Below are 26,864 nucleotides of genomic sequence, written 5' to 3' on the forward strand. Positions count from 1 at the left end.
TTTCCTCCCACGCTCCAAAAACACTCCGTTGCTAGGTGGATTGGAGATTCAAAAGTGTCCGTAGGTGTGAGTGAATGTGTGAGTGTGTGTCGCCCTATGAAGGACTGGCGCCCCCTCCAGGGTGTGTTCTTGCTTTACGCCCAGTGATTCCGGATAAGGGTTACAGACAATGAATGAATGAAGTAACCACTCTTTTGGGAAGGCTTTACACTAGGCATTAGCACTGATGGTATCTGAACACATGAGTCAGCGAGAGGAGCACCTAGAAGAGGTTAAATTTGCTAATCTCAAGTTGAATGTGAATGTGAATATTCTTGCTCTTTAAAAGGGTTAAATTATATTATTATGCTTTTATATTATATTAATATCAGTGGTATAAAATGGTCTTAAAATGACAATTATATCATTTATCTCAATTATTTCTGGGACAATATTTCGCCCACAAAAATGCTATTGTGAAAGGCCTAGCAACGGCAATTAAAGCATGTTTACATTTAAATTTGTCTGGGTACTTTTGGGCATGAGTGTATTTGAGGGCAGTTCAGGGCGTCTATCTGCTGATTACAGTGAACTGAATCCAGTAGATGTCATTCCAGAGCAGCAGAACTCTTTGAGGCAGCATGTTTTTGACTTTTTGAAAGTGTCCCCATCAGCACACAGATCTGTCATTGCGGAAATTGTTTTGCTGTTGCATTAGGAGCCATTGCCCTTGGCTGTGTTTTGTGGTGTAGTTGCGTTTTTTTTTTAAAAGTTCACCCCAGTCCAGCAGGTGGTTTGTGGATGGAGATGAGCGAAGGTGATGGGAATTGCATGTTGCTGAATCGTACACTTCTCTGGAAGAGATGCACGCACAGTGGCATGGCCCAAGGTCTCGAATGACTGACACATCAATTACTTAATGCTATCACGTAGTTCCGCGTTCAGCTCAGCGTATCTCGGAGACGTGAGATGTGCCACCAGTCCCGGGGCGTGCAAACTTCACCCTTTAAATCATCCGTTTTTAATTCAGATTGACCGCGCCTGAGGCCACGTCATTCAGCAGCTGCCAGCACAAATGGTTAATGTGTGCCTTTAAAAGTCTCTGTTGTGCTGATGCACTTAGGCCGAACCTGCTCAAGCGTTAACCTCCTCTCTCAGCAGCCTCCAAGCATTCGAATGGGTTGCGGGAATCTTTCGTTGATTAATGTCCCGAAGGATAAAGCCTGGCTAGTTTTTTTTTTCCTGTATGGTAACTGCAGACGCCTTGAGGGGATTTCGATCCATCCGGAGGAACTGTAGCACATTCACAGCCAAGCTGTTTCCAGAGATAATGGGTGCAAATGCACTGTCCCTAAGCCCCTTTAAACCTTTGCCTGTGAAAGATCTGACATCTCCCATTCAGAGCGTCCAGTCTTTGTGGCTGAAGTCAATGTCCACTGGATGAATTGCTCTTTCTTTGAAGCATCGCAGCCTTACAGCGCTTAGTGCAGCTCTGTGCAGTATAAGGGAAGAATAAGTTCTTGGTGAGTGCGTGTCTCCTGTTGATCACAAGTTTAGTGAACCCCCCGTGTGTCAGCTCCACAGCTGAACAATTTGAGGTTGAACTGAACAATAATAGCAGGGCCATTTCCACGAGGGTCTTGCCAAAGGCTGGAGGACGAGAGTCTCACACTGGCTTTAATCTGCTCTCTGTGGCCCGAGCCGAAGCGGCCCGAGGTTCACAGCTGGAGTGGGTCAAAGGGATAACAAAGGGACATGGAGAGCTTTCCTACCAACCCAGGGAGTGAGCTGAAAGGTTGACTGTTCTGCTTTGGACTTGGACATGTGTGAGTGAGTGGGTGAGTGTGTGAAATTGCCCATAAATGTGTGTGTGTGTGTGTGTGTGTGTACATGAGTGAGCATGAGAAACTCTCTAAAACTTTGAGTTTATGTGTGACTGGGTGATTGTGTGTGTAGTTAAGTGGCTAAATGTATGTTTGAAGTTGTCCACAGGTGTGAGTGTGTGAGTGACTGGGTGAGTGTGTGACACTGTCCACAGGTGTGAGTGTGTGAGTGACTGGGTGAGTGTGTGAAACTGTCCACAGGTGTGAGTGTGTGAGTAACTGGGTGAGTGTGTGAAACTGTTCACAGGTGTGAGTGTGTGAAACTGTTCACAGGTGTGAGTGTGTGAGTAACTGGGTGAATGTGTGAGTGACTGGGTGAGTGTGTGAAACTGTCCACAGGTGTGAGTGTGTGAGTGACTGGGTGAATGTGTGAAACTGTTCACAGGTGTGAGTGTGTGAAACTGTTCACAGGTGTGAGTGTGTGAAACTGTCCACAGGTGTGAGTGTGTGAGTAACTGGGTGAATGTGTGAGTGACTGGGTGAGTGTGTGAAACTGTCCACAGGTGTGAGTGTGTGAGTGACTGGGTGAATGTGTGAGTGACTGGGTGAGTGTGTGAGTGACTGGGTGAGTGTGTGAAATTGTTCACAGATGTGAGTGTGTGATTGACTGGGTGAGTGTGTGATGCTTGTGCCCAGCGATTCCAGGCCCTAATGAGGATGAACTGGTTACAGACAATGAATGAATGAATCGTTCATCAAATATTACTTTTTACCTAAATATAGTGCACTAAAATCTTCGGAGCTGCTGAACAGTGACACTTGCTTAAAAATGGAATGACAACTAGAATCATTTTGGTCGATGGAAATTACACGTCGACAGAACAGAAGCATGGATGATGTGCTTTTTCCTCCAGCCTCGCGGAGCCGTGGGTCTATCGTATTAGTGTCAGTGGTGTAGAGAGAGGGCTGTAATGAAAGATTACAGTGCTTAGAGTCTTCCCCTACCAAGCCTCGCAGGCCACTGCTTTTGCTGGGCTTGTCAGCACGGGTTATCCAGCGTATTCAGTCTGCCGCTATGCTGGGAGCACAAGCTAACAAACCCAAGACCTAGAGCGCATGCCGCCTGAAAGTGTGTGTGTGTGTGTGTGTGCGCGCATGCATTAAAGAGGACTTGAAACTGCTCCAGGGACATACATAATCATTTTAAACTCGTATCAATACTGTCTCTGCTTCTCTGTTTACAGCTGAATGAAAAAAAAACATTATTTATAAGAGCTATGTGATAGACAGAACATTTCGAGGGTGAAGGAAGCACTGCTCTGTTCCCTGCTGTAGTGCTTCAGATGGTTTATATCACACAGAAAGCCTGGAGTTACTGCTTCCCTCATGAACTTATTTATGGTTAAACTGTGTCAGTTTCAGCAGCTAGGACATCACTTTACCAGGCATCGCCCATAGCAATAAAATAATGGTCACAAGCCCCAGAGGAGGAACTCATAGCATTGCTTTATATATTTACACTGAGAATGTATTAGTGAAGGGTGGCACAGCAGGTAGTGTCGCAGTCACACAGCTCCAGGGATCTGGAGGTTGTGGGTTCGATTCCCGCTCCGGGTGACTATCTGTGAGGAATGTGGTGTGTTCTCTCTGCGTCTGCGTGGGTTTCCTCCGGGTGACTGTCTGTGAGGAGTGTGGTGTGTTCTCCCTGTGTCTGTGTGGGTTTCCTCCGGGTGACTGTCTGTGAGGAGTGTGGTGTGTTCTCTCTGTGTCTGCGTGGGTTTCCTCCGGGTGACTGTGAGGAGTGTGGTGTGTTCTCTCTGTGTTTGCGTGGGTTTCCTCCGGGTGACTGTCTGTGAGGAGTGTGGTGTGTTCTCTCTGTGTCTGCGTGGGTTTCCTCCGGGTGACTGTCTGTGAGGAGTGTGGTGTGTTCTCTCTGTGTCTGCGTGGGTTTCCTCCGGGTGCTCCGGTTTCCTCCCACAGTCCAAAAACACACGTTGGTATGTGGATTGGCCACTCAAAAGTGTCCGCAGGTGTGTGCGAATGTGTGAGTGTGTCTGTGTTGCCCTGTGAAGGACTGGCGCCCCCTCCAGGGTGTGTTCCTGCCTTGCGCCCAATGATTCCAGGTAGGCTCTGGACCCACCGCGACCCTGAACTGGATAAGGGTTACAGATAATGAATGAATGAATGAATGTATTAGTCATATGTGCCCAAATGTAATATACCTAAAGTCTACTGTGTCTCTGTTTGTTACACCAACAACAGCAGTTTTAAGCATTATGTAGCTCATCATTTAGAAGCCAGTGAGCATTTATTTACAGCTGACACAAACATACACTAAGACTGGGCTCTCCCAGGTGTCAAAATACTGGCAAAAACCAGGAAATATAATTAAAAAATTAATCCCAACAAGTAGCAGTTGTCATAAAAGCTGCTTTAGTTAAGTTCACCCTAGAAACAGTTATGACAACTGCTGGTGGTTGGAATGCGCCTTTATAGACAGCTGTAGGTTTATAAAGGATTGATGGAAGCATAATGAAGACTGGATGTCACAAACCCTTAATTCTACCCTAGAAAGTGTTACTTAAAGCAAAGCACAGACGTGCTGATGTGAAAGGCTCTATTTTTGTTGCGTCAATTCTCATTTCCATAACTCTTGGATGTGCAGGGGATCAGCAGTCTGTTCAGCTCTCTGAAGGTGGTGAGATTGTTGAGGCTGGGCCGCGTGGCGAGGAAGCTGGACCACTACATCGAGTACGGAGCCGCCGTCCTGGTGCTGCTGGTGTGTGTGTTCGGACTGGCCGCCCACTGGCTGGCCTGCATCTGGTACAGCATCGGAGACTACGAGGTCATCGACGAGGAGGCCAACGTGGTGCGGACGGACAGCTGGCTGTACCTTCTCGGGGAAGCGATGGGAACGCCGTACCGCTTCAATGCCAGCGGAAAGGGACGCTGGGATGGTGGCCCCAGCAAGGACTCGGTCTACATCACCTCGCTGTACTTCACCATGACCAGTCTCACCAGCATCGGCTTCGGGAACATCGCCCCCACCACCGACGGAGAGAAGATCTTCGCCGTGGCCATGATGATGATCGGCTGTGAGTAAAACTCTTAAACCAGTTCACGTCTGTGTAGTATTCCCAGTGAGAGCCACAATCAGTTATAGAGATTATAATCACTATGTCAGTTCACATAGTAAACCAGTTTGCACTGGTGCTCATCCAAGTTCTTTCAAAAGAAACTGACCAGAGAATAAAGACAACTATAAAAGAGTTACTGTGCATTACTGGTTCATATCTGCTGTTGCTGACAACAAATTTAAAACTAGTAATAGTACTGTTGTACTGTTGATCTTAGTAACTCTAAAATATATGTAGGTGTGAGTGAATGTGTGAGTGTGTATCGCCCTGTGAAGGACTGGCGCCCCCTCCAGGGTGTGTTCCCACCTTGCGCCCAGTGATTCTGGGTAGGCTCCGGACTCACCGCCGCCCTGAACTGGATAAGGGTTACAGACAATGAACGAATAAGTTAATTAATCTTCATTACTTTATTTCATATTCAACGCCTCGAAGAACAGAGCCAGCCCACTTTCAGTGATGCTCAGTTCTCGCTGTATTCTTCCCTGTGTTCCTGACACAAAGGCCTAGCATTTTTCAGTTTCATTCTCATCGCATCCTGGTGCAGTGGGATACAGCAGGTGCATTCTCTGTACCAAGGATGTGAATAACACACTTTCAGTAAAGCCCTGGTGGAGCACTGGCTGTATATAGAGCCCTGCGGTGATCTAGATTGCATTCTGTCCCAACACAGGCCCAGGGAGCAGCTATGATAAATTACATAATTGGCTCTGGTTTCGAGAATGTTTCTTTCCCCATATTTCAGGAGATTGCAGACACTGCTCTTAAGATGAAACCAGTCTCTCGACTGCACCCTAAAATGTAGTGAGCAACAGGGAAAAGCAGTTGCTGAGGGGGCCTTTGTAGAGCTGGATTACTCTGTGATATTGTTGAAGATGATGAGATGATGTAATGATAAGAACTTTGATTTGCAGGTCCGACTAGTGTAGTTAGAGTTAGAGTTAATCTCATGATAGCTGATCATTTTTGGGGATTAAATTATCATCTGGAATTGGCATCTTTCACAGTCACATGTTTATATCACTACACGGAATGTGTTTTCATTTAATGAGCTGAGGACACCGCGTGTAAATAAAAAGACACATCATGGTTCTTAAAACAACTTCCTGTTTCATACTTTAGAGGGCAGTGGTGAGAGATGTTTGTTTAATTGAGCACAAGTCTTTTCTGGTGCAGCTTTCCAAGCTTTGATTCTTGCCATAGCCATCAGAGTGCATGATTAGGCTTGTTTATCTGAGTGGATACGATGGTCTTCCTTCTCCCTGTCACTCAGAGCGATGCTAGTCATCGTTTCTGTTAATTAATGCAACAAATCCGGGCAGTTACTGTCTCCTCTAAGTGTGTTGAGTCCCAAAGACACTGCCCATTTTCATGCAGCATTTTCAAAAGAAACAGTGGCTGCCTTCAGTTCTCAGAGGAAGCATATGCTAACCTCCCCCCTCCCAGTTCGGTAGCATCATGTGATGGGGATTTCTTGCTTGTGGGTGGGACTGGACTAAAGTGAGTAAACAGTGAGTGGCCTAAATGAGATCAGTATGAGATCAATATCAGAGGCCCATGTGTTGGTTTTGATTGCCTTTGCTTAAGAGTGTGTGTAAATGCACACATGACAGTGTGTGTTTGCATGTTTGCGTGTGTGTGTGGGTGAACATGTTAGCTTGCTCGGTACCCTAGGGTGGCTGCTGCATTGTGGAAGCCTGCCCTGGGCTGACGGTGATGTGGGGAGGCAGGAGGGGCGGGGGACTGACAGGAAGACAGAGGATCACGCTGTTACACTGCTGCTGTTCTGTGAAGACGACAGGCAGGGGCTCAGTCTGTCACCCCTCGCGCCACACACACACACACACACACACACACCCACACACATACACAGACAGCTTAGTCATGCAATGTGTGTGAGTGCGAGAGTGTGTGTGAGTTCAGTGCATCATTATGCAAACATATGCAGCTCTTCAAATGCTTTATCTGGAGTCTCCATTTGGCCTCTGCGTATTTTCTTCTGACAGATGTGGGTGTAGATTATTAGTAAGACTGAGATACTGAGGCTTCTCTAAATCTGTCTCTCAGCTGCTGTGCCTAAAATTATGTCGACACCTGTTTATCTAAAAACGATTCTGAATTTGAGGGTTTAAAGGGGAGCTGGTCCCCACTTTGCTGCAGTAACAGCTTCTACTCTTCGGTGAAGGCTTTACACAAGATGCTCCACACACTGCTGTGAAGGTTTGATGACATGAGTGTTAGTAAAGTCAGGTTCCGATGTTGAATGATCATTTATGGACCTAACACCCACTCCAACTCATCCCAGAGGTACCTGATGGCTTAGATACACTGCTTCACAGCCCAAAGCTGGGGCGGTTTACTCCTCTCTACACGCTGGGCATAAACCCCACAGACATCTTAAAAAACCAATAGATTAAAGGATCGCTTTTTACACTTCAGCTGCAGAGTGTAATTCACCTTTTCAGCACTGTCCTGAAATCGAGGGGGGGGGGTGTTACATAGTGCAGTTTCTGCAGAGGTGAGGCTGGAGTAGCAACAACAGAGGCTCTGCTCACTCTGTTACAGGTCTTTACAGCATCACAGTGTTTTTGAGGGTAATTTTAACGTAAAAATACTACAGATTTTTGCTTTAAAACCTCATGCATTTCCAAACCACACGGCCGATGCGTCTGTACCGGGTCTCTGTGTGTGAGTTAAGTACGGGTCTGAGGTAATAAAGCTGTCTCTGCTGCTGTTTGTGTGAGTAATATAGCACTAGGCCAGTAAATGGGAGCAGGCCACTGACACTGAACTTGAGCGAATGTCAGGGTGAATACAGGCCGAGTCCACAATCACACCTTCACTGTAGGACACTTTAAGCCTGGCTCTCTGGCTCTGTCTGCCCCTGGCTCTGTGTCAGTGTTTCACAGCCCAGTGTTGTGGAGAAGCTGAAAACACTTATTAGAAGAGATGTCGACAAACCTTTGGATGCTGTAGGAGTACTGTATTAAGTATTAAGGACTGTGGCTGTTTCTAGATAAAGGTTCTCATGTGATATGTCTTCTAGTTCTTGCTTGATGCTATTCCCACTGCCCAGTTTACATTCCAGTTTTCAGGAAAACAAACAGCCACCTGGATGTAGTGCTTGATTCACCCCAAACAACGAGGACACAAGAGTTCGAAACTCGTCAGTGAGAACCAGCTCACGTCACTGCAGCATCACGACTTTGCTCCGGCAACGTGGAACGGCCTCAGGAACGGTCTACTGTTAAACACAAGTCATGAGGACAGTTATGAAACCCAATGAAACCCAAACGTGATGAGGTTAGAGGATATGTATATAAATAATCTGGAAGAATGTCTTAAGCAATCACTTCAATGCAGTGTGTCTTTGCCTCCGTCAGGTGTGTGTGGTGCTCAGGTGTGTGAGCTGACTGTGAAGAGACTGTGAAGAGAGAGGGAGTCTCGTCTACTCTCAGCGCTGTCTGTCATTCTCATTCCCTCGGTGTATGTCTGTTTAACTTCCTCCTCTTCTCCCATTCTCCTCTGTTTCTCACCCTCGAGACTCGGCTGGTTACGCTTCACACACTTCACCACACCTCAGCGAGCTCACAGCCCATTACAGCCACTGTTGTTTAATTGAAACAGCAAACCCACAGAGAGGATGGTACAGCGTGAAGAGTGGTGATCATCAGAAAAGCCTTGTCTTATAACGGAGTGAAGAGTTTGAGGTGTTTTATATTAAAGCACTGGTCGTCCAGCATCTGTACCTGACCACTTTAATGCCATCAAATCTTTACTGATGTTAGAGCACGATGCTGCTCCCCTGTTTTCACTGGTTCATGTGGTTTATCAGTTCTTTGCAAACAACTGGCCACATTATAATCTCAGTGTATGTTGGAGTTTGTTGGTCAGAGTCCCTGGCATTGCCTTCTCCGTGGCTTACACCCAATAAGCTCCGCTTTCTAGGTCTTTGTCTGCCTCTGGACTGAGGGCCAATCCAACACAAAAGCAATATATCAGAGTGTACTATAAACTTCTCTGGCATGTAATATCCCTCTGCTGTTTGGCTGGACACAACCTTTCGCCTGAAACCTCGGGTCTGAAGCACAGACAGAGCCGTGTAGCTCCTGGACCCAGGAGTGTCCTGTGTCCGTGTGTGTGTCCCAGAGACATAACCGTGTAGCTGCTGGACCCAGAGTGTCCTGCAGGGATCTGGGCTGATGGGTTTCTGTGAGAGAAAGCTCTGACAGGGCAGTAGATCTGGAGCAGAGATGATCCCCAGCCTGCTGGGAGGTCTGCTGGAAACAACGCTTTCAAATTCAGCTGCAAGGTCTTTAAACAGTGCCTTTGAAGGGGAAAAAAGACAGTGAATATGAACCTATTTGAAGGCTGATGAAATGATGACAGTGTTCTAAGGCTTTATTTACACTGCAAGATTTGCAAGTGCCAGTCAGTTTTCTGTGGACTGCCTAAGTGAGCAAACATGGGATAAATTGAGCTTATCTGATCAAGCTTTGCTTCTGATTTCAAGTGCAAACACTTTTTAAAACAGCCCCGCCCCCTCGCCAGAGTCTCTCACCGGACCTGTGTTTATGTGAGAGCGCAAAGACGAGGTTAAACACAGCGAAACAATGAGCGCGGAGAAATAAGAGCACTGAGTAAAAACAGAGAAGAAAGAGAACAGAGTGAAAACGGCTAAAAACCAGAGCTTCTGCTCCTCGCTCCTCACTGCTGTGCGCTCGGGGTCGGGGTGAACAGCGAGCGGCTCATTATCATTTAAAGGAACAGGTGCTGAAAGCGGGCGTTCTGAACAGGGGCTGTTTACACAGGGGGAGAACACTGCTGTGGGGCTCGTGGGGTTTGGACCAAAGCAGGTCACAGACGCTTCATTAAGAAACAGAAGAGTGTCCCATCATTGAAAAGGGTATAATATTCATTCATTCATTATCTGTAACCCTTATCCAGTTCAGGGTTGCGGTGGGTCCAGAGCCTACCTGGAATCATTGGGTGCAAGGCAGGAACACACCCTGGAGGGGGCGCCAGTCCTTCACAGGGCAACACACACTCACACATTCACTTACACCTATGGACACTTTTGAGTTGCCAATCCACCTACCAACGTGTGTTTTTGGACTGTGGGAGGAAACTGGAGCACCCGGAGGAAACCCACGCAGACACAGGGAGAACACACCAGAGTGGGAATTGAACCCACAACCTCCAGGCCCCTGGAGCTGTGTGACTGCGACACCTACCTGCTGCACCACCGTGCCTCCCGGGGTATAATATATCACCTTTAAATCAGACTTTTAGACCGAGTTCACATTGCAAAGTTGGCCATATCCAGTCTGTGATGAAAAAACGTGAAATTGAACGGTCAAACCATGTTCTGTGTTCAGAGATCTGATTTGAAACCACCTACAGCTGTGACTTTAATCCAATTTCATGTGGCTCTGAAAATCTGCTCAAATCAGAATCCAGACCTATGTCTGAACAGGGCCTTAAGAGGTTCCGGGATCTGCGTACAGGACGTTCTCATATATTTCTTCCTCTTTCACACTCCTCTCTCCCAGAACGACAGCACGTGGGAGAAAACTGCGAGAAACCGGCGGAGGTTGATTTTGACGGCGTATTCCCTCTCGGAGCTTTTGAAACCGTCATTGCGAGATCAAAACGATGCATGCGGGGTGCTGCGAAGGTTTGACAGTGCCATAGAAACCTGCAACTCGAGGCCTTTCAGCTTTATTAACAGACGGCAAGGTTAAGCCAAACCATCAGACCCCCGGTGCAATCGGACAGAAACGACTGCGATTGTTCTGAAATGGCAAGAGCATCACAATGATCTGAGAACAATAAACCCACCAATTAACCAGGCCGTACTTTCTGCTGTTACACAAGAGCCCTCCACAGGGGTTAAGGAGCGCAGTTTCACCCACCATGATTATAACGTGAGCCCTGTGGTTGTAAAGCCATTGTTGAGTTTCTGCAGACGTCTCTTAGTCCCGCTTCCAGTCTCACTTAACCTTTCAGTCACACATGGGTTTTTATGGCCATGCCTGACAGCTTTCATTTCCACTGCCCCATCTGATGCTGTGCAACTCTGTGGTCTAAATTTAGCGACAGCAGCTGAATGTAGATGATGTTGTACATCTCTGTGTTTTCTATTTCTTGGAGTCGTTATAAAGCACATTTCTTAATGAAAATCCCAATAGCAATAAGCCAAAATGGCATTACCCTGCATTCAAAGCTAAGAACGCTTTTCCCTCCCCCTGTAGAGTAACCCTTTTACAGGTGCAGGTTTATTGTATCCGGACAGCGTCCTGACCATATGTAAAGGAGCAGCCTTATGCAGCAAACCTCTTTAAAAAGCAGGTTATAGATCACGTCTGCCTGTTCAGGGATATTGGATTTGCCTCTTAGCCGCGGTGGTCTGATGCTAGGAGAAGGGACTCCTGTAATTGAGTGCATTGGGTAATCAGACTGTAAGACATGGACCAAGATTGAAATCGGTAAAAAAAAAACAGATCAGCTTGATGTATACGGATCGCTCCAATTCAATTGAAAAAGCAATCGTTCTCAACAACAGAAAAAGTTGTGATTCCTGTGCGGACACAGGGACATTACAGAGAGTCACTGTGGCACTTTCACTACGAGGGGTGTTTAATGCGTTCTCAGTGTAAGTATGAAGTATAACACTTTTTTCGGTGTAAAACGATCACTAGGTTAAATTTTAGTATTTTTGCTCCTGGGCTCCCCCTGCATTTGCAGAGTTTAATTCACGTTTACAGCACTGTTCTGAAATCAAGGGATTGGAGGAGGTAGAGGGCGGTGTTCTGCCCTCCTCCAAAAGCTACGTAGTGCAATTTCTGCAGTGCTGAGTAAAGAGTAGGCAAGGCAAGCTTATTTATAGAGCACCTTTCATACAAAAGCTATTGCAAAAGTGTTTTACAGAAGAAAGAGTTAAATTAAAAGCAAGACGCAGCGTTGTTAAAGAGGACACCGAGATGTACGTGTGCCTAAGGTGAGCTGCTGAATGTCAAGTGCGGACGGTGTACTGCATTCTCTTGGACGATGAAACCCCATCCAGTATCTTTAAAAAATTATTCTGACGTTGTAATGTTTATGAGAATTTGTGTGATCAAATTCTACCAAGAAATGTTGCAACGTTTAGTAAAGAGTAGAGACTGTGACCTCAATAAAGCGGGGCACACACTCTGTACTGATTCCCTTCATTACAGAAGGAACATCAGGCGAAGGGACTGGTCATATATTGCGTGGGGTGTCCGTTCGTAGACGTCCTGAAACTGCATTCTGTGAAATAGAACTGCCCTTATTCTTCAGTGTTGTGGACTATTCCAGGCTAGCGGACACATCAGAGAGTATACACTCAGAGATAATGTGGGCACAAAGACCCATAGCCCTCGAATCAGCCATGTCCATTATGGTGGCAGCTTTTAACAGCATGCCGGGATCAAAACAGCCCTGCCCTGTGCATCATCACCGCAACTGTCTTCACTGATGCTCTCAGGTCCCTTGCTGGGCGGCTAATGCTGCTCTTTATAGGCCGTGTCTGGCTATGACCAATACCTCAGATTTCATGCCTTGATGGACCCTATCCTTTGGCTGTCTACCTCATCCACACGGAGCTCCATTAACTCCACACTGTGACTAAAACACACTAACCATTAGCCGTGGTGTGAATCCCCATCGGCAAGGTCATGCTCTGAGGAAGAGGCCAGGCCGGGAGCGGCCAAACAGTTCGTCCACTGCATTAAAGCAGGCTTGTAGTCTCGCTCCACTTCACTTGAGATTGGATCCCTCAGCATCATCTGTCGCAGATATCAGCAGAGCTACAATTGATTTGTATCACCTCTGAAGGGCTAAAGGGGACGGAGGATGACATGCTTGAGAAAAAGCGCTGACTTCACAGGCTAATTGTCAGCGATTGAATCGATCTAAGTGTCCACTGCGGAATGCTCAGCATTAGAGCTGGTTGTAAGGTGAGAGGGTTTTCCAGGATCATGTTCAGATGCAGAGAAGCCCAGTGGAGAGCTAATGTTAAGGGTGCTGTGGTCTCCAGCACCACTCGCTCCTCTAATGGCTCTTGAGTAGAGGAACACAGTCTGATGCAGGGGGCTTTCAACCGCTCCAGCTCATGTTTGGCCCTGAGGGAGATGAAGAGCTTGTTCCCATCTGCAGCTGTTTCAGAGCGTCCGATGCTTTTTTATAGAGAGCATACAGAACAGTCTGGTACAGGCACATTATTGTTATTAAAGGTATAACAGTCCAATTGTGTTTTTTAAAGGAACTGTGTGTGCAACTGAAAGGTTGCTGGTTCGATCCCCAGTGCCGGCAGGTCATGACTGAAGTGCCCGTGAGCAAGGCACTAACCCCCAATTGCTCCCCGGGCGCCGTGACTAGTGCTGCCCACCGCTCCGGGCACTGCTCACTGCCCCCTAGTGTTTACTAGCGTGTGTGTACGTGTGTGTTTCCCTGCACGGATTGGGTTAAACGTAGAGAACAAATTCCTCTGTGTGAAAGAACAGTGGCCAATAAAGTGATTCTTATTCTAATAGATGTAAGCTTTCATTATAGAACTGTGTAAAATAAATTCATAAAATTATAAATAAAAGTACCTTGAGGACACCACCTCTGTGACAGGTTTTCTGAGACTGTAAAAGCCATAATGAGTGTACCTTAAATTAGCTGAAGGCACCGGTTACAATGGGGTTTTCAGTCAGTTCCCTTTCACAATCATCGTCTAACCTTCCTTATTTATGTCTTCCGTGCAGCTCTTCTTTATGCCACCATCTTCGGTAACGTGACCACCATCTTCCAGCAGATGTACGCCAACACCAACCGCTACCATGAGATGCTGAACAGCGTGAGAGACTTTCTGAAGCTTTACCAGGTCCCCAAGGGGCTGAGCGAGAGGGTCATGGACTACATCGTCTCCACTTGGTCCATGTCCAGGGGAATCGACACTGACAAGGTACCTGGCGCTGAGGACTGCTGCAGTTTGGCCGTCCAGACACATTAGTGTGTGTGTGTGTGTGTGTGTGTGTGTGTGTGCAGGGAGTTTGCCTTCATCACTCAGTAGGAATGTCACGCGGGGTCATTCATTCTCCCTGTGCAATAATAACATCCGCAGTGTAATGACAAACGTGCTTTGCACCTAGAAGATCACACCTGGGAATATTATTTAAGACGTCTACAGATTCTGAAAATCACAGCGTGCACGAAGCCTGGCCTGGGCTCAGATATTCTTTAAGGACAGCTTCCGTTCTAGAAAAGGATTAAAACCAAGTCTCACTTAAAGGGAATGTCGAGGATGGTGTGGAAACACTGTTCTCTGATTTGTTTATGTTCAGAAGCTCTGTGCCTTTAGAGTCAATTCCACATACAGCAAAAATAAGTAAATATTACTCAGCTATGGAGCAGGAATAGAGCAATATCTTCATCTCAGGTCATGCTTTTCAATGTTTGGCGTTCTCTTTATTGTCTAAAATACTCAAAAATGCAGCTTTTCTGCTGTGAGTGCTGCAGAGAGAGAAAGCCTAGCATACCGGACTGAGACACTTTGTTTTTTACCCATTTACAGACACTGGGGCTTCATAAACACATCATTATTATTCATTCATTCATTCATTATCTATAACCGCTTATCCAATTCAGGGTCGCGGTGGGTCCAGAGCCTACCTGGAATCATTGGGCGCAAAGAGGGAATACACCCTGGGTCTGTGTGACACCGTGCCACCCTCATCATTATTATTATTAGTTTTTATTAGTATTATTATTAGTAGTAGTAGTAGTAGTAATAGCCTTATTATTAGTGTAGTAGATCACGCTGCTGACTCCATATGAAAAACTAAGATTCAATTCCCAGCTCAGGCAGGAACCCTAGTCCAGGCAAACTTCCCAAAGCTGAACTAAAGCTACATCTTGTAGCTTTGTAAACAGACTTGTAAATACAAAAAACGTAAGCATAAAACCCATTTCCCTTCAGGTCTTACAGATCTGCCCGAAGGACATGCGAGCGGATATTTGTGTCCACCTCAACAGGAAGGTTTTCAAAGAGCACCCTGCTTTTCGCCTGGCCAGCGACGGCTGTCTCAGAGCTCTGGCCATGGAGTTTCAGACCGTCCACAGCGCTCCGGGGGACCTCATCTACCACGCGGGTGAAAGTGTGGACAGCCTGTGCTTCGTTGTATCCGGGTCCTTGGAGGTCATTCAGGACGATGAGGTTGTAGCTATATTGGGTGAGTTCAATTAATTGAAGTGACTGCTTTTATACTGTACATCATTCGGCCGTCCGCTCGTGAAACTGTCCTGGAGTTATAAACAACGCGACTGAGCTTTATACATTAAATAGACACAAGTTTATGAACCACTTCTCATCCAACCTTTCTTCTGGGTCTAAGGGTGTTAAAAGGTTGTTTTTCCCTTTTGGCTGCAGTCTAGGAAGGCTTTAGACTACTTGTTGGAACTTTGCTGAGAGGATTTGATGGCATTTAGCGACATGACCATTAGTAAAGCCAAACACAGACGTGTGATTTATTAGATGTACAAATAGGTTTTATTTCATTCATTCATTTCATTGTCTGTAAGCGCTTATCCAGTTCAGGGTTGCAGTGGGTCTGGAGCCTACCCGGAATCACTGGGCGCAAGGCGGGTTCTTCACAGGGCGACACACACTCACACATTCACTCACACTCTCATAACTACAGACAATTTTGAGTCACCAATCACCTACCAACATGTGTTTTTGGAGGGTGGGAGGACACTGGAGCACCCGGAGGAAACCCACGCGGACACAGGGAGAACAAACCACACTCCTCACAGACAGTCACCCAGAGGAAACCCACACAGACACAGGGAGAACACACCACACTCCTCACAGACAGTCACCCGGAGGAAACCCACACAGACACAGAGGGAACACACCACACTCCTCACAGACAGTCACCCGGAGGAAACCCACGCAGACACAGGGAGAACACACCACACTCCTCACAGACAGTCACCCGGACGAAACCCACACAGACACAGAGAGAACACACCACACTCCTCACAGACAGTTACTCGGAGGAAACCCACGCAGACACAGAGGGAACACACCACACTCCTCACAGATAGTCACCCGGAGGAAACCCACGCAGACACAGAGAGAACACACCACACTCCTCACAGACAGTCACCCGGAGGAAACCCACGCAGACACAGAGGGAACACACCACACTCCTCAGAGACAGTCAACCGGAGGAAACCCACACAGACACAGAGGGAACACACCACACTCCTCACAGACAGTCACCCGGAGCAGGACTCAAACCCACAACCTACAGGTCCCTTGAGCTGTGACAGAGACACTACCTGCTGCACCAATAAACTCTTCTCATTCACCATTTACAAACTTCTTAATTTTTAGGTTAAAATTTGTTGAGTAAAATGACAAATGTCATTTTTAATATTAAACAACATAAACCACAAAAGAACTGGAGAATGTTTGACTTGTTAATTAAAATTATACGCTACACAAAAACACCTTAGTTACCCAACAATCTGGGCACTTAATAATTAATTTCTTGACCGCACACTTGTATTGAATGGTGAACCATCACTCCATTACTTTACACCCCTCTAGCTGACACTTGGCAGTGGGCATGGTCGCCTCCATTACATTCCATGTTTTTCAAAGATTGATTATAACTTGTGCAAGCTTTATTCACTAATTATTCCCTAAATATAAAGTAAACTTTAGACTTGTGGTTTAAAGACCAGAAATAAGTTTCATCAGTGTCCTAAGTGTTGGCTAATTTTAGCTTTATTCTGCAGAACTTGAAACACACACACTTATTGTGTCCTAGATTTAGGCTGTGAAGCTGTTCTATACATCAGTTTGGGAGCAGTATAAACAGGCCCTGTGTCCAATCACCATCTGAGTCCTTTTAAATCAAGAGGCTCTAAAGAAGGGGGTCAGCTGCTAACCTCAGCAGAAACAAAGCAAATGAGAGCCTTGTATTTCTGCCTTTCATGAAACACACTAGTCTCCTGCTGTATTCCCTGAAAGCCATGTTTTTACAAACGTGAAAGTGCTCTGATGCTGTTTGCAGGCACCAAAGCATTGGGTTGTGGCCATGGGTCTTAGTTCTTTAAAGTGATGGAGCACTTTGAAAGCCATGGTTAGAGTGTTGTTTTTGATCCAGAGCTATTCATCCAACACCAGCACCTCACCTCACTAATGTTCATGTGTCACAGCGATGTTCCACAGTATAGACCAGGGTTATTCATTTAGAAGTCGGTGAGGTCCAGTCACTAAAATGTCCTCCCGATGAAGGTCCAGACCTCAGGGTCTGTGGTTGGTGCTTCACTTTGATTAACACCCCTGTAAGGCCCACTGGTTTAGAACCGGCCACAGGAGGAATGACCACAGCCTGCTCCGTCCCTCTCTAAACACTCACTTTACTGCAGGACATAGTCCTCACTCTCACGTCCCTCTCGCACTCTCTAGTGAACTGGTCACTGAGGGTAAACAATCGATTTGATTGGCGTATTAGAGTGAAGCAGACAGGTGATCAGACAGGTGATTAGAGCCAGATTAAGTGGGAAGAGTCATGCTGCTGCAGCTCCACCTCAGTCTGTGTGGCTTGGGGTTTGGCTGCGAGCCCCGCCACCACAGCCAGCCCCCTCCGCTCGTTCTGCAGAGGCTCGTGCTGCACCTTTCCAGAAGATTGGAAGCTGTTACTCCTAATCAATGCACTTGAGGTCAGGAGAAACATCATGTGAGCGAAAAATGTTTGGCCCTAGAGCGTAACATGCATCGCTTCCATAAAATACAGCTAAGCTTCTAACAGCTGCAGTCTGGAATTATGAAAATATGGGATTTGTAAACGGATAATGAACTGTTAAAAGCCTGCTGGAAGAAATGTGCGCTCTGTGTTTGGATTTCACACTCGTCTCCACAGCTCAGTGAGTTATTTCCCCAAAGCTCCCTGGGGTTGTGAGTAGCAGTAGCCTCGCACAGTGGAATCAGACTCATTACTGGATCCATTTGCTCTTTAATTAATCGAATGTCTGAGGTTAAACTCCTCAAAGCAGTCGCTTCAGGAGAACAGGCCTCTGGCTCCTGCTCTGAGATTAGAGTTATTATGACTGGGACTCCATGGCTGGGAGCTGGAGGATGGTAATGAGGGAATCAGGGGTGGCCTGCCTCATGAAAGCAGAGCTCTGATAGTGCTTCCTGTTTGTAGATGAACGGTAGTTTGGCCCACTATCACGGAGATGATAGTCGGAAGAGGAAAATGAGCTTATGATACCCCTGGGCCCAGGCTGGAATTGTTTTTTTCCTTTGCTCTACACAGCGCTGCTTGTACCCCCTGCAGGGAAACCGCAGAATAGTGTGGGATTATTATTTTGCCGTTGCTTGTTGAGAAACAGAACGAGATGAATGTTGATTCTGGAATCAGTGTGACTTTACTGCACGATGTGTTTGCACCAGAGTAGAACGAAGATCCGTCGGCGCGATGGATATCTCTTATTCCTCTGGACAGTTTCAGATTCACATCGTCTCGTCATGCTTCTGCATCTCTGATTAATTCGATTAGACCCTCTCACCAGCTGGGAACACTGGGGAGTCTCGTTTTCATACGCAGAAGACCAGGCTCTTAATAATCATCGCATGGGTTTGTGGTGGTGACTTTAATTACTGTGAGGACTGGGGACAGTGCGAGGGCTCATTGAGGCAAGAGGAGCTTGTTCATTAAAGCCAGCTGACACAGGCATTATTGGCTTCATGGACCAGTAAAGAGCATCCACACACAAGGCCTATGAATGGTCACAGAACGAACATAACAATGTGTCTCCATTTAATTGAGAAAAAACAGCCATCTGCTTTATGCAGTGCATCAACGTCACGGTAAACAGACCAACAGAAATGACTGAAACTGACTTTGAATAAAACTGAATTACATTTGCATTTCATTTACATTTACGGCATTTAGCCGAGCTTCTTACGCAGAGCCACTTACCAAAGTGCTTTGTCATCTTGTTCAGAGAATATGTCCTCACCAGGAGAGAGAGGACTACCGCTAGAACTAGATGCAGGACTCACTGCTGAAACCTAAAGAGAAAAATACACAATAAACAGAAGTGCAACAACACGGTCTGAGAAAAAGAAACACAATTCAATACATTTTAGGGCATTTTAATGTGTTTTGGGAAGTGCAGGATTAGTTTTCATTTAAATCCTTATTGAAAGTATCACTAATCACTGAGCGATGGTCATTTAAACAAACTGCATTTGAGTACAGCAAGGGACTCTGCTATTTGGACAGTGGGAGACGGGGGCAGTGAGAGACAGATGGAGAAGTGAGAGACAATGGGAGACAGTGAGAGATACAGTGAGAAGCAGTGAGAGACAGTGGGAGACAGTGAGAGACAATGGGAGACAATGGGAGGAAGTGAGATATGGTTGGAGGCAGTGAGAAACAGTGGGAGACAGTGAGAGACAATGGGAAGCAATGAGAGACAGTGTGAGACAATGAGCGACAATGAGAGACAGTGTTTCAGTTTGCGGAGTGTCCGGAGCCCATCCAGAAACATTGGGTGCAAGGCAGGAACACACCCTGGACAGAGCACTGGTCCATCACAGGGAAACACACCCAGACACACACACACATGTGGAGAATTACATGCACTCACCCTGTCACTAAGGCATATACACACACACACACACACATGCTGTAGTGAAAGGCCTCTCTGCAATGAAGCTGCTGTAATCAGTCGTGGGTGTGTTGCTGTTTAAAGCTCTTACAGTCCACGGTTTACAATGAACTGCGGAACATAACGCTGCTCTTCTGCTGTTTTCAAGTGTCTGACTTTGTCCCATGTTCCAGTGCATTAACAGTTGATCTCATTTATAAACATGAGCCATACTTCATTTGTCCCTCACTCAGCTCACCTTTAGCACACAGATGCTTTCTCATGATCCATCAAACATCTCCACTCACACATGAAGGTAACAGAGGGTTTGAACCTAGGTGTGTGTCTCTCTCTCTCTCTCTCTCCCTCTCTCTCTCTCACTCCCTCTCTCTCTCTCTCACTCCCTCTCTCTCTGTCTCTCTCTCTCTCACTCTCTCTCTCTCACTCCCTCTCTCTCTCTCTCTCTCTCTCTCTCACTCTCTCTCTCTCTCTCTCACTCTTTCTCTCTCTCTCTCTCTCTCTCTCTCTCACTCTCTCTCTCTCTCACTCCCTCTCTCTCTCTCTCTCTCTCTCTCTCTCTCACACTCCCTCTCTCTCTCTCTCTCTCTCTCTCTCTCTCTCTCTCTCTCTCAGGAAAGGGCGATGTGTTTGGGGATGTGTTCTGGAAGGAGGTGAACTTGGCTCAGGCCTGTGCTAACGTCCGAGCGCTGACCTACTGTGATCTACACATCATCAAGCGTGACGCCCTGCAGAAAGTCCTGGAGTTTTACACGGCATTCTCCAACCACTTCTCCAGGAACCTGGTTCTCACCTACAACCTGAGGAAGAGGGTGAGTGACAGAGTGAGGCTCCAGTGTCAGGCACTGACTGCACCGTTACGTTCCACTGTGGGGAAACATGAACAACCCTGCAACGTTTAGTCTAACACCCGCCAACAATACAGTCAAATTAGCTCCTAGTTTCTACACTCCACTGACCATTCAGATTCCCTTTGTAGTTCTACAATTACAGACTGTAGTCCATCTATCGCTCTGCATACTTTGTTTGCCCCTATTTTGGTGTGTTAGTGTGTGTTGTGCTGGTGTAGAGTGGATCAGACACAGCAGTGCTGCTGGAGTTTTTAAACCCCTCAGTGTCTGGACCGAGAACAGTCCACCGACCGAAAACATCCAGCCGACAGCGTCCTGTGTCACTGATGAAGGACTAGAGGACGAGCGACACACACTGTGCAGCGACAGATGAGCTACTGTCTCTGACTCTACATCTACAAGGTGGACCAACGAGGGAGGAGTGTCTCACAGAGTGGACAGCGGTCAGCGAGTAGCACTGCTGTGTCTGATCCACTCATACCAGCGTAACACACCACCGCCAGGTCAGTGTCACTGAGAATGATCCACCTCCTGAATTATATCTGCTCTCTGGTGGACCGTGGGGGGTCCTGACCTTTGAGGAACAGTGTGAAAGGGGGCTTACACAGTATGCAGAGCAACAGATGGACAGCGGTCTGTAACTATGACACACTGTTAATGATGCATTGTTAAGGACACACTGTCCTCATCAGGGTCCAATACTGTGCAGTTAGTTTTAGCTCATTGCTCATCGGAGGTCGCCTTGGTTTCCCTCGTCGTTTGTAAATGTACTGCGCACTGGGCTTCTATTGGTGCAGCACCAGTGCTTTAACATAAAATACAAGCCTACATTCATTTTCCTTACCCTGCAGTTAATCAATTAACCCTTCATTAACCCCTGTTAATCAATTAACCCTTCATTAACCCCTAACTTTTGATCAATGCTAATTAACTCTGATGGACACTTGAATATCACAGAAAGGATATGCCTCAGTCTTTGCACTGTTCCGCTATTTGTAACAGAAATGGAGCTGTTACTTTGTCTCTGAAAAGCTGTAATCAGGCTCTTGTTTACTCCTGAGGCTCCTTCAGTGTTTAATTAGCTAATGCAGCATATGTTCCCACTGAGCGCCGAACTGATTGGCGGAAAAAGCGTTGTCCTGTTTTTATAAACCACACGGATGTAGCGTAAATATTCTCCTGTGGATTAGAAGCTCCTCCGACTGTTGTCTTGTCTCATAGTGCTTTGTCAGCTGTGCTCAGCATCGAGCTTGTGTCTCATTGGCTACGGCTCCATTGAAATTCATGTCCTCTCTCTCTGTGTAAGCACTTTTCATGGGGAGATTTCTCTATTTTTTTTTTTAACACTGAGCAGTGGCCACTGAACTGGAAGATCTTTACTTTCATCTGCGGAAGGGAAGAAGGGTAAAGAACCTTCCTCCACCCCTATAGAGGCTCATCTGGAGGCTCTGTAAGGAGGTCTCTCTATAATGGCTCTAGTGCTTGGAATACAGAGTGGGCTATTGCCTTCAGCCTCTTTACAGTTTATACAGAGCTCATTTCTGAAAAACCAACAATAGCTGAACCGCAGTCTTCACAGAACGCAGCGGTCGAACGGTAAAACGATAAGATGTTGAAATATCAGGAGCTTCTCATTAACGCTCCATCTGTTCAAGAAGGAAATTCAATTGCTTCGAACTGCCGCTTTGGCGCACTCACATCTCAAGGGCATTCAAGTTCAGTTAGCCCCTTAATTGCTGTAACAGCTGGTCATCAGTCAAACCTGGACAGGCTATTCCATCTGTAGTGAGATGAATAAAGCGGTGAATATTCAGTCCGAGCTCTGCACAGGCATGAAATTGAAGCCCGGACCCAACCCCGACTCTTCTGGACCTGACCGCACGGCCCAATCTGAAACCTGAGCCTGGTCAGGACCTACTCAAACAGAGGCAGTTATTGCGGACATTGTTTTACAGATCCTGGCTTGAGCTGATCAGCAGAGCATGTAACGCTGTGTGAAAGGCATACTTCAAGGTTTGCGCATTCGGCTTCATTCGGAGCCCACGGTGTAGACGCAGATGTTCGGTCGTGCGCGCACAGCTTGTGTAGTCTTCGCAGTAAAGCAAACCCTGGCCCACAGGCATTTTAAACAGGGTTTATAATTATTTTAAACAGTCTCCACACCGCGATGTGTGATATTACTGCCCCAACTTCATTTATCCTGATTCTGGTGCTTCACTCCTAATTGTCGGCTGGAACTGGCCCGAACTGTTGGTTTTGAGGCTGCTCCATGACCTGGTGCTGGTGGAGGCAGGTGGGCTTCGATAACTGGATCAGAGGCAGCTAGATGAGAGCTCAAATTTGATGTATTTCCCCGGTTTACTGTGAGTTTTCTGGCACAGGCGTTGAATATTGCTTCGTCTGAATTAGCTGGCTCTCTCTTTTCATTTGAAATGTGAAATGCTCCCAAAATGGCGAAGTTGCACTTGGTTTTGCTGCTGTTTCCATTTTATAAAAGAAGACTGCCACTGAGTCGTTCATTTTCATTTATTTCACATGCACTGAAGTCTAAAACAAGGAAGACCTTGCCAACAAAGGGAAAACATGTAAACACTGTGGTTGTGGGGGGTCAATACTGTGGGATTACAATAATGTGGTTATTGCGACAGCCCTATTATCTGTGTTTATGGAGTTGCTGCTTTTACCTAGGAATAATTATACTTCAGCTGTGTCTGTGTGTGTTTAAAGAGCTCATCACCAAATGGTGAACTTTGGTAGTGACCTGGACTGAATGAGTTTTTAAAAAGTGAAAGAGAAATAAACAACAGGGGCAGCTAATCCAGTTAATACAGCAATAACTTCACTCAGCTGAGCCAAACAAACTGATAGTGTACCTGCTGTGAGAGTTCACTAGAGACAGCGAGAGGGACGCGAGAGTGAGGACAGCGTCCTGCTCCAGAAGAAGGAGTGTGCCCTGAGTGCCCTTTTTTTTTATACGCCACTCCACACATGTGGCAACAAGAGTAAGCATTTTTATTGCTTTCCGTGTGTAAGCAAGCGTTTTACTACATGCCCTCGCTCGCTCTCAGTCGTGTCATTGCAGGGTTGTGCTGTCATCAAGGTAACAGCAGTTTATTTGGGTGAGGAAAACCTCTCTAAGCCTCTTAGCGCTGAACCAATGGCATTATCCTCTCTGCTTTTCTAGAAGCTAATCATAGTGTGTTAGTTACACTTTTACTGAAGACTTAAGGGGGAATGCTCACTCATCTTTCAGAGAAAGAGAGAGAGAGGGAGAGAGAGAGAGAGAGAAAAGGAGAGAGAGAGAGAGAGAGGGGTTAAAAAAAAAGAGATGACCCATATTTCCACTTTCTTTTTTGCCAAATTGGTGATGCAATAACATTAAAGACACTCTCTCTCTCTCTCTCTCTCTCTCTCTCTCACACACACACACATTTCAAGGCTGACATCTGCAGTTGTGCAGATAGAAACCTCTTTGCGCCTGTGAAGTTCTCTAAAAAGAATTTCCAAAGGAGAAGTAGCAGTCTCACACCGGTTAAAGCAGCCGCACGGGTCCGAGGACCCTGGCCGTTCCAGTGTGTATTGATTTCTCTAATTGAGCCGCGGTGTTTCTCTCACAGTCTCAGAGGAAGCAGCTGGAGACAGTGAAAGCAGCTGGTATCACCATAAGGCATCCTGCTCATTACGTGTATGTATTGACTCTCTTAAGCAAACCTCCAAGCTCCTCTCTGATTCTCAGCAGCGGGGTAAGACACTGTGGACGACCTTCAGGAAGCAGCACAGCAGCAGCACACATTTGCATAGCACAGTAGTGGTATCGATCTTCTGATTCCCCAGCTGCCGTGGACTATTATGTTACGCTTGAAAAAAGCAGAGCCTTTATCACACCACTGCCGCGTGGGGCTTCTCTCTGTCTGAGGCCAAGACTTGGTGTTGTTAAGCTGCTGTGTTATCATTCGTCTTTTATACTCCTAATTAACCTCACTGCCGTGTTGGACCCCTCTGGATCTCAGCGTTGTTTGACGTGTCTCTTTTTCTTATTCTGTTTTTTTTAAATGGTCAGTCTAGTGACAGTGAGTTATAGTGATTCCCACTTGTTTTATCTCACTCGTCACTATGGGCAACAAACCAGATCAGCTACAAGCAAGGGAGCCGGAGAGAGTCTGATATCGGGGGGGGGGGGTTGGGGGGGGTCAAAGCCCACCCCATTTGCTGAGTCAAAGCCCACCCCATACGCAAAATATAAGCTCTATGATTAATGATAAATATAAGCATTTGCTTAACATTAACGTTAGAGAGTGAGGCTGTGTCCCAAACAACACACAACACTATGGAACTTACCACACTACACCTCAGAAACACTATTCAGGGCAGCAGTGTGGGACACAGCCTAAGACTAACTTTAACTTTGCTCCATAGGACCACTTTTGGGAAGATAATAACCACCGCACACAGGGAACACCCCACGAGACTTTCGTCAATGTCACTCAGATCCTTACACTTTCCCGTTTTTCCTGGTTCCAAAGCGATGTATCCCACCACTCAACAGGTGCCACTTTAATGAGTCAATCAATTCTATTCACGTCACAGATCAGTGGTTTTAATCTTGTGGCTGATCCATATATGTCTGCAACTCCAAAGAATACAGTCCCATTGCTTCTCAGCCCAGTGCTGGGGTGGGGCTGAGGGGTTGGAGGTGTCCTTATATTTGGCAGTGCATGCCATAGTCATGGAGACCTCATGTGCAGCTGCTCCAAAGTGGCCATCTGTGGAAAATCCAATAACAATATATAAATGTGTGGGCAAAATGTCAAAGGAGTCACTATCAACATCAAGAGGAGAACACTAACAGCCCAGTTTGTTATGTTGGTTAACTGACAGAGAGAGAGAGAGAGAGAGTGAGAGAGAGAAGTACAAAGGAAGAGAGTGAAGTAGAGTGAGGGAGAGAAAGAGAGATTCAGAAAGAGAAGTAGTGTAAAGAAGAGTGAGAGTGAGGGGGAGACAGAGAGAGAGAGTGAAGTACAGAGAAAGAGATAGTGATTGAAGTAGAGTGAGGGAGAGAAAGAGTGAAGTACAGAGAGAGAGTGAAGTAGAGAGTGAGTGAGGGAGAGAGAGAGTGAAGTAGAGTGAGGGAAAGAGTGAGAGAGTGGAGAGAGAGAGAAAGAGAGAGAGAGAGTCAGACCGAGACATAATCTGTGAAGTAGACAGAGAGAGAGAGAGAGAGTGAAGTATAGTGAGGGAGACAGAGAGTGAAGTACAGAGAGAGAGTGAAGTAGAGAGTGAGGGGGAGACAGAGAGAGAGAGAGAGAGAGAGAGATAGTGAAGTATAGTGAGGGAGACAGAGAGTGAAGTACAGAGAGAGAGTGAAGTAGAGAGTGGGGGGGAGACAGAGAGAGAGTTATGCTCTATAACCGTTACGCTCTTGACTTTTTACTGCCTTGTGTTTTTATGTTACTTATTTGCCATCTTGCACTTTTCTGTCTCACTGCTTCTCTCCTGTTATCCATTTTCACTTCTGTCCCTCCGCACTCTATCATCCCTCTTGCTTGTTTGTTATTGATCTTTGTTAAGGGCTGCAGTGTGTGTGTGTGTGGATCTGCTCCAGTGTGCAGTATTCAGCAGTGTGTGACCCTGAAGGGCCTGTGCCGAGGTTAACAGGAGACAACAGCATGACTGTGTTTCACTGCACTCCACCACCTCCACTTTTATTTACGTAGATGCACTTTCCTGAGTCCTAAGACATAAGTAAACAATTGCTGCGTGGCTCGGAGTGGCGTAGGTTAAAATACTGTTACAATAACTTACACTGAAAAGTAAGAAGATATTTTCGTTTCTACTGTAAAGATTAAACTGTGCTCTCTGTCTACAATCTCTGGAGTTCTACCAGAAGTGACCCCCTTCCTCAGCCCTGAGGCTGGTGAGATGTGAGTGTCCCTGTCAAAACTGCCACAGTCCTGACATCTCTCTTCGGTCATTACCACTGTTTAATCACTGTGACTCCACAGCAGCAGGGCGTTTCTCCTCACGCTGGAAAATCCAAGTGATTGTTTTATTTTTTCGTGCCATGTCCATGTAGAGGCAGATCTGAGAGGAGGTACATACACCGGAGATCCAACGCTGACCAGAGTTCAGCTGAGTTCTGTGGATCTGATGAATAAACGAACATCATTAACACGAAAGCCCTGCCTCTGCATTCATAAACACACGGAACTGAGACTCTCGCTGATGGACGAGCAGCTCGAACAGATGGGACAGAATGGCTGTGTGACTCGAGAAGTCCCGGCTTCACTTTTAATTAGTTTCCTTTCAGATGCGTTCAGATTTACTCAGAGCCTGTTGCTGCTTTCTAAGATATGTAGCGCAAGAGCAGTGGGGGCAGATGA

The 26,864-nt window shown here is 46.4% G+C and overlaps 1 protein-coding gene across 1 annotated transcript in view; it reads left to right on the top strand.

Annotated features, from left to right (window-relative positions):
* kcnh1b (potassium voltage-gated channel, subfamily H (eag-related), member 1b) overlaps nt 1-26,864 on the top strand; it is a 36,588-nt gene that overhangs the window by 7,331 nt on the left and 2,393 nt on the right. Inside the window, exons 7-10 of the mRNA XM_066647741.1 lie at nt 4,468-4,897; nt 13,708-13,907; nt 14,922-15,174; nt 20,249-20,445. Coding sequence (XP_066503838.1) covers nt 4,468-4,897; nt 13,708-13,907; nt 14,922-15,174; nt 20,249-20,445 — 1,080 coding nt within the window. The remainder of the gene's footprint in view (nt 1-4,467; nt 4,898-13,707; nt 13,908-14,921; nt 15,175-20,248; nt 20,446-26,864) is intronic.

This window comes from Hoplias malabaricus, chromosome 16 (genome assembly GCF_029633855.1).
Source record: "Hoplias malabaricus isolate fHopMal1 chromosome 16, fHopMal1.hap1, whole genome shotgun sequence".
Classification (NCBI taxonomy): Eukaryota; Metazoa; Chordata; class Actinopteri; order Characiformes; family Erythrinidae; genus Hoplias; species Hoplias malabaricus.